We start from the raw sequence: 12690 nt of genomic DNA, 5'->3' as shown, positions 1-12690 counted from the left end.
GCACAATATGTTTAGTTTGTTGAGCTAATAAATCAATTATTTTAATGATGATTAGAAGGTTAAAGTGTGAGAACTACAAAGACAGAGAGATGGATAAACACATAGAGACAGAATGAGAGGAGCCTGTCCCATCTGTTTGAGAGAGCCGTGTTCTGGCTCTGTCTGAGATGTTCATCCTCACAGCCTGTGAGGCATTAACCGCACAGAGCCCTTGACACGCCTCTCCATCTCTTTAATTATTAAGCATTTATCTCAGTATGTCCCTCAGGCGCGCCTTATCGCAGGTGAGGAGGTGCACCGAGCAACCCATGGCATCATGGGAGATTCTGAGAGAGGACAGATTAGGAAGGAGGAGCACCTGCCAACAGGCTTACTGCAGGATTTGCTCACTGAAGTCTGCAAGGATTCCTGCAATGCTTCACATGTTCGCTGCTATAAGAGTAAATTCAGGTGTGTGTGCATGCAAGTTTGCTGGAGTTCACGCACACATGCATGATTTTATTGGGAAGGGCTGCTAAAGAATGACTCACAATCTTTCAGGAAGTTGCACGCCCTTGCTTTATCTTAAGTGGGATGCCTCAAATTCAGTTTTAGCCGGGGATTTGTTCGCAGAGCATGCCGCTCCAGTCTAGCATTTTACGTCAGAAGTTTCTATTAATATGAACATGCAAGCTTGTCTTTGTGGGTGTTTCTCAAAAAACGACTGTGAGGAAAATAAATCATGCATGCTTGTTTTTGTTTTTCTAGATAAGTTTCAATTCTGGGTGACAAATTAAGTTGAATATCCCCATAAATCTTTCCAAACGGATCAATTTCAAACCGAACAAACGCTTTGACCATAAACGGATAAAATCTGGCCATATAAACATGATTTATGTAGTCAGTAGGCGAGGAATACATTAAGTAAATGCTGGGTCAAGAAAGGTTATAGTTAAATCATATCATTCATATATTTGAATCACCTCTAATACGTAATAAAAATAGCAATATAGGTGATGTAGTAGCTTACGCCCAGTAAAGCCCTCAAAGGTTTTATCATTATTGCTATCATCTGTCATTATGTTTAGTCATTCACACTGGGTCCCAATGATAGTAATGTCCTTTTGTCATAGTGCTGCAAAAACGGGACAAACAAATTGCTAGTTTTTTTACATTGTGCTGTCATTTTATGGCCTGCTTTGTCATTTAAATGCTAAAATGTTGCTTAAAATAACAATTTATTCAAAATTACAATTTTATTAAATGCTTGTAAAAAACAATTATAAATGTAATTAGGCACAGGTATCCATTTGTTTCTTTTTAAGCTAATTACATTAGGCAAGAATGTAATTAGAGCAAAAGCAAAAGCAAACCCATTTAAAACAGCAGTAAAAGCAGAGCGAATGTTTGTAGCCGTATGGTATTTACTCAGCGCTATGTCCAGGCTGTTATCAAGAACTCCCTTAAGGCATGTCTGTGGTTGAAACGCATTAACAACAGAAGCAATAACGATGGTTTCAGCTAAAGAGAAACACAATACAAATAAACATCGTAATCTAGCTCTAATTCCCTGGCTGCCACTGAGAGTGGAGGGAATAGGAGGGCAATATCTTGACAGTTGTCTTGAAATTAACCGAAACAATTGTAGGGAATGGTTGCTAATTCACTCTAAAAAGCTACAGGATCATTTGAGACCACAGATGTTTTTAAAGCTCTCCAACTGATACCATTTTGAGTCAATTGACTGCTGTCTGAAACTTTGAAAGATATTATATTTGGGAAAAAGTCAAAGGCAATCAGTGTGAAGGTTTAAAGGGATAGTTCACATAAAAATGAAAATTCTGTCATTAATTACTAAATCACTAACATTCACGACAGTTCCACGATGTATGCCTGTGCATTCCTCTGCTTGCAAACATCGTGGTACTCTTGTGAACCCACGTTGAAGACTAACACTGAAGTTGCCAAGTTGCGTTGTTGTCTATGCAGGGTCAGAAAGCTCTCGGATTTCATCAAATATATATCTTAATTTGTGTTCCGAAGATGAGCGAAGGTCTTGCAGGTTTGGAAGATATGAGGGTGAGTAATTATTGACAAAATTTTCATTTTTGGGTGAACTATCCCTTTGATAGTAAGTGAAAACAGATATATTCTATTATATCCTTTTAATAATTGTTATATCCTTGTGAAAATCATAACGCTAAAATACAGGGCCCTAAATTTTTTAATATGTGGTCATGTGTGGTTCTAAAATAGGGACAAAAATTTGGTGCATTTCTCCATTTCTTTGTTATTCAAGATAAATTATGCAACCTTGAGGTGTAACAGAAATACATCAGAATACCAAAAATTTGGGGGCAAATACTTTTTCACAGCACTAGACATACGACAAATAATCTGCAACAGTCAAAAAAAATTGCCATTAAAACTCCCCACATGACATTAACATACATTTCTACACATAAATGGCCTCCTTATTGGACTTTTGGCTCCTTTGATGACCATTGACTATTGTGTTAAAGGGGTCATCAGATACCCATTTTGCACAATATGATATGATATGATTCTTTAGGGTCTTAATTAAAAATCTATAACATACTTTGGTTAAAATTTCTCAACGGTAGTGTAAAAAACACCTTTTTTACCCTGTCAAAATCAGCTCTGTTTTCAGCAAGCCCTTTTTTTAGTCCATGTTGCTTTAAATGCTAATGAGCTCTGCTGACCCCGCCCCTCTATTCCGTGGGGTGACGAGCAGTACTGTTTAGTTTAGCCACGGAACTGGCTAACTAGCACATTATTAGGAAAGGCGATTTGCAAAGATTCATAAAACCCCTTATACTTCTTCTGTAGGTGAGGCGAACATAGACGCATTTATGTAGATTGGGATCGGCGCATTCCCTTCAAAACAAAGGTAAGACGGCCTTGTCAATCAACTATTGTGGGAGTGGCCTGTGCAGAACTACGTCATTCTGACAGGAATCTCAGAACAGCCTGATTTGTAAAAGGGGATTTTAAAACAGGGATTTAAAAAAAAACAACACTGGGTGGATTTTTATAATTATAGGATGGATGTGTACACATACTTCCAACACACATTTATGTTCAAACAACTTGAAAAGTAAATTTTGCATCCGATGACCCCTTCAATAGTGTAACAGTTCATAAAGCACAGCTCACACAGACTTCACTTTCAATACTTTTCAACATGGCAAATCTGCATGACCAACTTGAACTCGTTGCAAAATGTACACGCACTCACATGAAATACCCCATCACATGGATTCCCACTGAAATTATGGATTCTGCTTATGAAAATTCACACAACAACAATAAATACAAATGAATCTTAAGGCATGATTTCTTTATGGTATAAAATGTTAGGCCACAAACATTTCTTGACTGTAGTGGAAGCTTTCCAGGTTTCCCAGTGGGTTGTTTGTGCAAGTAGTGAATTGGACTAGATTTTGAATTGACTAGCATAACCTGGGGACTATAAAAAGGTAAGCAATTGTCTCAGGTTAACCATAAAACGTCACATATGCGCTTGCATAGAGTTCGCTGGATTTAAAGATGCTCTGGGCTGAACTTCGTTTATCTGCTCATTCATCATATCAGACCCATTTAGGAAAGCCTGAGAGGGTTGAATGAATCATTACGGAAAGCGTAGTCTGCACCCTCAAAACTGTTCTCAGTTGGGCAGCCATTATCTACAGTGTTCACCCTGATTACAGACCATGTGTGTTCAGTGGACAGCCAAGGCCAAGGACACTAATGCCCAGGTGAGTCTGTACTTGCTCTCCAGTACTTACACTTCAAGGTGCAGCGCACAGCGGGAACCCCGAAGGAAACATGGATATTTTCTTTCAAATGTGGTCAGCCATTCTGTTTCTCCATTTGCACAGGTCACTGGATCCAGGACAAGGACAGGAACCTTTAAGGACCATTGAATCTCAACTACATTCATTCTCCACACCACATATCCAGTGGCTGTGTTCCAAAACCTAGTGAGCATTCTTGCTGTCTAATGCCCACACATCTTGCTGTCTAATGCCCACACAGGCAATACTAACTGAAACAGACCCTCACAAATTACTTACTCAGGATGCTCTACACAACAGCAACTCATCAGTGTTCAGCAACTCATCACAGCACTTAAGACAAAGTTTATAGGAGGTTCAACACTTGATTTCCATGTTGCTATGCATGCTAATTTGGCAATTTGTTAATTAAAATAAAGCTGAAATAAAATAAGATATAACTATTAAATGAAAAACGTGCCAATATGTAAATATGTTTAAGTTGAAGCACTAAAATTAGATAGATAGATAGATAGATAGATACTGTAGATAAGAAAAATCAGTGTAAAAGCTAAAGAAGCATTTAAAAAAAAAATAAATAAAATTGACAAAAGCAAACAAAATGACTAAAGCCGGTACACACCAAGCCTCAGCGTCGTCGGCTTTTTTTCGGCCGATTGGACATGTTGAATCGGCGTCGGAGCTTGTCGGTCAGTCGGGCCATTTGATCATTCTGATTGGCTGTTCAGCTGGCGAACCAGTGCGCGAGAAAGGCGCAGAACGGACGTGCTACTTGGCCGTCGGGTGTCGAGCGTCGGCTTGGTGTGTCAGGGCAACTTTGGACCCAGACGCTGCCGACGTGAGCCGACCCCGCAGTCTGCTTTCGTCGCCACTAGTTTGTCGCCGTCGGCTTGGTGTGTACTGGGCTTAAAACTTCCAACCTGGTCTCGTTTTACATACCTTGCTGCGCGTTTCACCACAGTTTCAAATAGAAATGTCCACTGAGTGGCGCTAAAACACAGGTTCAATATGTGAACCCTGGCACGTTTTTATTACGTAGATATTGGTATGTATTGCTGTTTTTTTATTACGTTGCTTCAGATACATATTGCGGCGGTTCAGAATTCAAATATCCGGGGACTGTCACTAAAAGTTAATGCTCTGTCGTGTTGGAAATATGCCCCACACCAAATCCAGCCCTAAACCTACCCGATAGTGTTAACAAATGCAAAAATTATATAAAAACGCATTAGCTGATGCAACTGTGCCATTTGAACTTCCTTTTACGCCGATTTTAACTGCTTTGTCGAACCGTAGTTACACGGGATTCGAATCGGTGCTTCTCGTCTCCTAAATCCGTCTCCGTACTCCGTCAGCTACCGAACAAACTAATTATGTATGAAAACCCATAGATATGAAGCTGAATGTGTGCGATGCTAACGTTCAAAAGCATCAGTTTTCAAATCTCCCAGCATATTAATATCGTTTTGAAGTCATAGCATGATATTCTTCAAGTAATTGTGCGAAAATTACGCTTTATTAATCGCAACTCTGTAAATTGGTGTGAAAGTGTTCATTTATTTTGGAAACTGTAGTGATATGTACTTATTGGTACCTATTTCATGTCATGCTAAAAAGTGCGCCCAGGTGCGTAAATTCCATGAGACCAGGTAGAAAACTTCAGCTAAAATGAAAGTGTTATTTAGCAATATTTTTGATAATGAATGAATTACTGTAAATACAGTTACAATTAACATTTCCCTTCAGATGCCCCCCACTATGGGATTGACTCTCTCATGAACACTGTTTAAAATATGTACTGGTAATTTTCTGCCAGGACATTATGCATTCATTGTTATATTTATTTATTATAATACAATGAAGTGTAAAAACCCTGTATATATATAAAAATATATATAAATTAAATAAATAAATAAAGGAAAATTACTAAAATTACAGAAAATACTGCCTGTTGACAGCTTGCTAGGTTTTGGAACACAGCCTTTTCTTGTTACTATCATAGACTATGACAAGTGATCTGTAACACAAATACGTGCTATGCTTAAAAAAGCAGAGTCCAAATAACTTAAACTTTTATATTGGGACACTTTTATTTACAGAAGAAAAATTACACTGGATTACAAGAATTCCACAAGTACAGTTGGGCTTATGGAGTGCTCCCTTTAGATTGCTGAAAAGAAATGGGCAACATTATTAAATACTTTATTAATCCTTCACAGGAAACATTCCACAATGTTCTATTGCGTTGAATGTGGAGAGCCAGGTGGATATGAAATACAATGGTGAAACAATGCAAAAAACTTTTTTTTGGAGAAATTTGTTGGCCCAAACTAAAGTGAACGTGAACATGGATCTCAAGACTTAGTACTCAAACTCTGACTGGTAAAATGAGCATGCGTCTAAGCAGTATGCCATTCCCATCCATGTCATTGCAACACTAAGATCCTGATCACCTGAGGACCCCTCATCTCTCATATAACCAAAGCGTCTTCTCTCAAATGATCCCAAAACAGCATAGATTTGATTTCCAAAAAAGCTAGTTTTATAGTGATACATCTGAACCCAGCTTACTGGGCATCTGCCCTTCTTTAGCTCTTGAAATCTTTCAGTCAGTTGGACACAATATCTTTTTTGAAGTCAATTTTGATAAACATAATTCATAATCAGTTATGTGTGACACTTAGACAGAACCTGGAATGAATCATATTTTTTTTGGTTTGTGAAACATTCCAAAGAAATAACAAGTATATTTACATTGGTGTACTTGAGTAGGTATTTATAATGTTTTCCTTATATTCACGTAAAACTTGGCAACCTCTACTTTCTTTACATGTCACACTCTCTTTCTACACTCCATGCTCGCTAGTACACGCATCCAAACACCCCAAAGACAACACATCCATGCTCAGATGCACCCACTTACAAACTTTCACACGCTTCTAAAGGAAATGCACTCTTTTTTTGTTTCCGAAATATCTTGACATGAAAGTATGACTCATACTATGCTCCTTTGACTCTGATGAAACAATAGCGTTTAAAACGAGGACATATTTTCATCCACAAAAACACTTGTAATCTATGAGAAATTCATCGTTCAAGCCGAAAAGTTGGGCATGTGTCAGCGCTCAATACCGGGACCACCCATGTACCATGTACTCATTTTGAGTTCAAGTGTGGTTGATCCTCGCTTTACTACTGAGCATTCGGTAATTTATTTGCATTTGGGCGAGACATATAGTGGCAAAAAGGCTAGAAAATAAACATGTTACCCAAACAGTGACCCAAAACTACAACACGGACCGCAAAAAGAGGTGGGAGATTTCCACGCGTACTGCATTAAAAAGCGATGTTTGCGCAACCACACTGGAAAAGTGCAAGAGCTGGATCCCAAAGAAAGAGGGAATGAGAGAGCAAGAGAAAACATGAAACTTACGGCGTAAACTCAACCTCTTCAAGTAACAAAGAATCAGACTCAAAGCAACAGCAAAGCCTTGAAGAAACAAAAACAAAAAAAACTAACCAAAAAAAAAGGCCCAAAACAAGCAAGAACAAGCACAAATAAACAGGAGCCTGTTTGTTGAGCGGCAACCTCCGAAAAATGTTTCACAAAGCAGTTATCGCGTGGCCTCTTCTGATACCCCGACGACGAGTCTCTAACAAAGGATCTTACAATTGGTTGGCGTGTTCTTGCTTGTATTCTCATTAGTTTGCTTGCTATTGGTCTCCGGGTGGCTCACTTTGCATGTTCTTTAAGAGGATAGCAGGGCCTCCATTACGCTTTACTGTCCTCCTGTGTCATGTGTAGGCTGTTGTCACCGTGAACTTTGATTTCGATCGTGTCTGGTTTCAGCGTCTCCTTGCCATTTTCCTCTTTTAGTGGCAATTTCCTGTGGAAAAAAAGAGTAGAAAAGGCAGGTGCACAGTGGTCAGTTTGACAGGGCCGACAAAAACACATTTTCAATTAACAACTGGATACTGTGGGTCCCCTGAGGCTAAAATTGAGACTTAGGGTGGTTTTTGCAGACCAGAGTCCATTTGTCACCACAGGTCGGTTCGTTTTGTTGGTTTTATGAACTTTTTGTACCACTGACATGCCTGAAAAGGAGGCTTGGGCTCAGGTTTGTACCAAGCACTGAACTAAATAACACATTTTGAATGTTTTTGAAAATACTCTCTTATGCTCAACAAGATTATATTTAGTATATGAAAAGTTACAGTAAAACAGTAATATTCTGAAATATTATTAACATTTAAAATGACTGTTTGTTATTTAAATATATATATATATATATATATATATATATATTCAAATGTAATTTATTCCTGTGACAGCAAATCAGAATTTTCAGCAGCCATTGCTTCAGTCTTCAAGGTCACATGATTCTTCAGAAATTATTCTAATATGCTGATTTGCTGCTCAGAGGAGGATTTCTTATTATTATCAACGCTGAAAAAGGTTGTTCACCATGATGCTTTTTTTTTTTATATTTACATTTCAAATTGATTTTTTTGTGTAACAATGTAAATGATATCTACTGTCACTTTTGATCAATTTAATGCATCCTTGATGAATAAAAATATGAATTTATTTAAAGAAAAAACCCAGACTTTTGAATGGTTATTTCACCCAGAAATTACAATTCTGTCATCATTTATCATGGATGAATGTTTCAACTGTTTTTTTTCCATACAATTGAAATCAGTGGGGTACAGAACAACACTGAAACTAACTTTCAAAGTATAGTCAAAAAACACTGAGATATTTTTCAAATATCTTGTTTTGTGATCCACAGAAAAAAAAACAAAAAAAACAAAATCAAAATCATAGAGGTTGGGAATGACATAAAGGTCAGTAAATATTGACCAGAATTTTCATTATATGGTGAACTAACCCTTTAGTTGGGAATGAATGATCAGCACATGTTATTTCTAAGAAAAAAACTTAATCGTTGCAATCTTTAACCAAAAAAAGATAACTTTTATGCATTCATTCTCAGCTCACCTCACCAGCTATTTCAACTATTTCAACCTACCCATCAAAGCCTGGTTAAAAACAACAACAAAAATGTTTCTCACAATCCAACCAATTCTAAAAGAAAAATCCCCCCTCAAACCCCATTTATATTCTGTTTCACTCAGGAATAAAAAGTATATTTTAATTTAACGCTAATGTCGCTGTTAGGAGTTGGGACTTGTTTAGTTTGTTTCTGTTTCTTCTATCTGTCCTTGTGTTCCCTTATTTGGTTTTGTTCCGGTTTCCCTCATTAGTTCCTTATTAGTTAATTAAGGTTAAGTCTGTTCACCTGTGTTTGATCTTTATCTCATTACCTCCCTAGTTTCTGTTGGCTTTATAAGCATTCAGTTTGAGTTTCCCCAGTGTCGAGTCTTAATGTTATTTTGGTGTTGTTTCTGTCAATCCTGTACCGATTATCACTATTAAAGAGTCTGATTTCACTCCGTCGTCTCCTCGTACTCCTTGGAGGGCACTACACGTAACAGAAGACTCGACCTACACCGAATATGCTGACGGCTGAGGACAAGTTGTGGGGTCTGCGGCAGGGGCGAGGCCAGAAATGTTTAAGTGGGTGGGCCGACATAAAACCGGATGGGCAAGGTGCGTGTAAGAAAACTGCATAATTGGCAACAGAAAATACAGCGCAAATGTTCAATGCACAACACTTCTAAAGCATTAATTAACATTAATTTTAATTTCAACATTTTCTAATAATTATTAAAATTTTAATTTATCTGTTAACATTCGTACCTAAGCTAACAAAAAGTTGTAGCCTATTTTTATTAACTAACCTTAAAAATTAATTAATACTATAACAAATGTATTTCTCATTGTTAATGTTAGTTAATGCATTACCTAACCTAAGTTTATTGTAAAGCATTACCTTAGTCTGAGACGACGGAGCTTCGCAGATGATCTTATAATCAGTCTCTGTTAGTTCGCGTTCAAAGGAGAGTAAACGAATACTGCAGAAATGTGCACAGCTGCAAATATGCAGTTTGTTGTGGAGAGGAGTATGTATCACAATGTTTATGTGTTTCGTTCTACAAAGGACGCATCTATTTAGCGGTTTAAACGCGTTGCTAATATGATGCTTTAAACACACTCATAAGTTTCCAATCTAAATCCATCACCCGGTGGTCTGGTTTCATTTGTAGGCGGTCTGGATTCAGTGCTAAGACTTAATTTTCATTTGGGATATACAATATTTTTAAAGACTGATTGAGTTTTGTTTCACTATTTTCAAATTCAACATTATTTTAAAACGTGCGCATTTTACTATGTTCTTACGTCGTAAACATAAATGTGGGTGGGACTAACTGAATCGTCACTGACGAATCATCATTTTTGACAAGGGTATGCTATGCATATAAACTATAAGTTTATTATTATTATCGTTTAATAAATATCATTCATTTGGAAAAGTACCAACTTCTCATTGGGTGTGCTACGGCTGAAAGTGGGTGGTGAAGGCAGGCTGGCCGGAGGCTGGAGCGATATGTGGAGGAGTTTATTGAGCTCGTTCCCTTGCTGAACTGGCCTGACGCTTCCTTGGGTGCGTGCTTTCAGCTTGGGCTGGACAGCGAGACTATCAGATGTGAGCCTCCTGTCTGTGAGTATCCCCTGGTCAAATTAATCAATCTTATCTTATACCTAAATGGATCAAACTTTGAAGTAGAAGAAGTCCAATCTCGCTACCCAGCCTCCGCTGAAGCACGTCACGTCAGGCCAGCTCACCACACGCCAAGAACCCCCACATACCGCTCCAACAGTCCGAACCGCCTGCCCAGCCCCAACCATCCGCATTCCATCTGCGGCTCCATTGTGTTCCTCAGCCCAGCACCATCCGCAGCTCCCCCAAGACTGCCTTCCACAGAGAAGAGCCCGCCGCCAAAGAGTATGGCAAGCCTGCCGCCAACGAGTATGGCAAGCCCGCCAACTATGAAGATGGCAATCCCTCATGTCTTGGACACCAGTGCCCTCCAGTGCCTGCTCCTCGCCAGTACCCTCCAGTATCTGCTCCTCTCAAGAGTCTCCGCTGGTCCCGTCCAGCCCTCCTGCGTCTCAGCTGGTTCCGTCCAGCTCCGCACTGCCAGAGTGCCCTCAGGAATCTCCGCTGGTTCAGTCCAGCTCCGCTCCTCCAGAGCGCCCACCTGAGCCCGCTCCTCCAGAGGGGGCTATACCCTGAGAATCATGCTCCGCCTTGGGCGCCCAAGCTCTCCGCTCCGCCATGGCCGCCGGAGTCCCCTGACCCGCCATGGCCTCCCGAGTCCCCAGATCCGCCATGGCCGCCGGACTCCACTGACCCGCCCTGGAGGTCTCCCTTGTCCTGGCCTCGCAGTGGCCTCCAGGACGCCCGCCCCCCCTCCCCGGTGGAACTGTTATGGCGCGGGACGCGCCTTCCGGGAGGGGGGAGTAATGTTAGGAGTTGGGACTTCAGTTTAGTTTGTTTCTGTTTCTTCTATCTGTTCTTGTGTTCCCTTATTTGGTTTTGTTCCAGTTTCCCTCATTAGTTCCTTATTAGTTAATTAAGGTTAAGTCTGTTCACCTGTGTTTGATCTTTATCTCGTTACCTCCCTAGTTTCTGTTGGCTTTATAAGCGTTCAGTTTGAGTTCCCCCAGTGTCGAATCTTAATGTTATTTTGGTGTTTCTGTCAATCCTGTACCGATTATCACTATTAAAGATTCTGATTTCACTCCTTCATCTCCTCGTTCTCCTTGGATGGCACTACACGTAACAGTCGCCCTAGGTTTATAAATGTGTGTTTTTTGTGGGTTATTTGTGTGATCCTCTTGGGCCACATAGTGAGCACTGTGACGCACAGTTGTGTCTGTGCATTATCTCAAAGACCCCTGTGTGGCTCTTCATCACATAGGATGAAACTGAAAAGGAACCAGCCTCTGTTCACTGGGATCATCATCACTCTAATAACATTATTCACTGTAAAACCAAACAGTGAAATGAATTAAATGAAATGAGTTAATTTCACTCAAATAATAATGAAAGTTCATTGGACTTAATTGAAATAAGTTCTGTAAACTCAAAATGTTGTTGTAGTAAGGTGAACTTAAAATTATTGCGTTTTCTAGTTCCCAGCATGCTTTGCATCAGACAAACCTACTGTATGATTCAAAGGAAATGGGTTAAAATTTTATCTCGCTGTCTTCTCCCATCATCAGTTTGAAATAATACAATCTCCCTCAATTCTCTTCCCTCAATTCTCCCTCAAAACCCCTTTTCCTCTCACTTGCTTTCCTCATTTATTTTTCATTCTCTCTCCTCCTCGTTTTTTCCCTATTAAAGATAGTGAAATTTAGCTATTTTTATTTATTTTTAATTTATTTGTATGTATGTATATGTATGTATATATATATATATATATATATATATATATATATATATATAATGTACGTATGTATGTATATATATATGTGTGTATATATATATATATATATATATATATATATATATATATATATATATATATATATATATAATGTACGTATGTACGTACATATACATATTTATATTTATGCCATGGTCTGTCTGAATACTCGATTCTGATTGGCTGGCAGGTGTTGATTAAATTCCTTTAACTACCAATGTTTATTTCCTATAAACATTGGTAACCATAGTAACATACAGTTACAGTTTGTGATAAAGCAAGTGCCACGACTCGCTTCAGGGGGAGGGGAAAAGGGAACGTAAGCGGTGGGATGGCTACTCGCAAAACAGCGCCAAAAGGCAGAAAACCCAGACCTGGGTTGCGGTCACAGATGAAGAAGGCGTTGATGGAGGATGTCGCTTGGGATTCGGCAGAGACTACAGAGGAAGAGGAAGTGACGGCAGGGCTTCCTCATACCTCAAGAAAGTCCCGA

The 12690-nt window shown here is 39.1% G+C and overlaps 1 protein-coding gene across 5 annotated transcripts in view; it reads right to left on the bottom strand.

The window, feature by feature from the left end:
• Nucleotides 1–5880: 5880 nt before the first annotated feature.
• Nucleotides 5881–12690, bottom strand: part of ncam2 (neural cell adhesion molecule 2) — a 224147-nt gene continuing 217337 nt past the window's right edge. For all 5 annotated transcript variants that reach the window (XM_058787858.1, XM_058787859.1, XM_058787862.1 and 2 more), the window contains one exon: nt 5881–7684. In XM_058787858.1, coding sequence (XP_058643841.1) covers nt 7570–7684 — 115 coding nt within the window. In that variant the 3' untranslated portion in view covers nt 5881–7569. The remainder of the gene's footprint in view (nt 7685–12690) is intronic.

The sequence above is a fragment of the Onychostoma macrolepis genome, chromosome 09, assembly GCF_012432095.1.
Source record: "Onychostoma macrolepis isolate SWU-2019 chromosome 09, ASM1243209v1, whole genome shotgun sequence".
NCBI lineage: Eukaryota > Metazoa > Chordata > Actinopteri > Cypriniformes > Cyprinidae > Onychostoma > Onychostoma macrolepis.
Note: the sequence above shows the minus strand (reverse complement) of the source record. Positions and strands in the feature narration are given on the sequence as shown.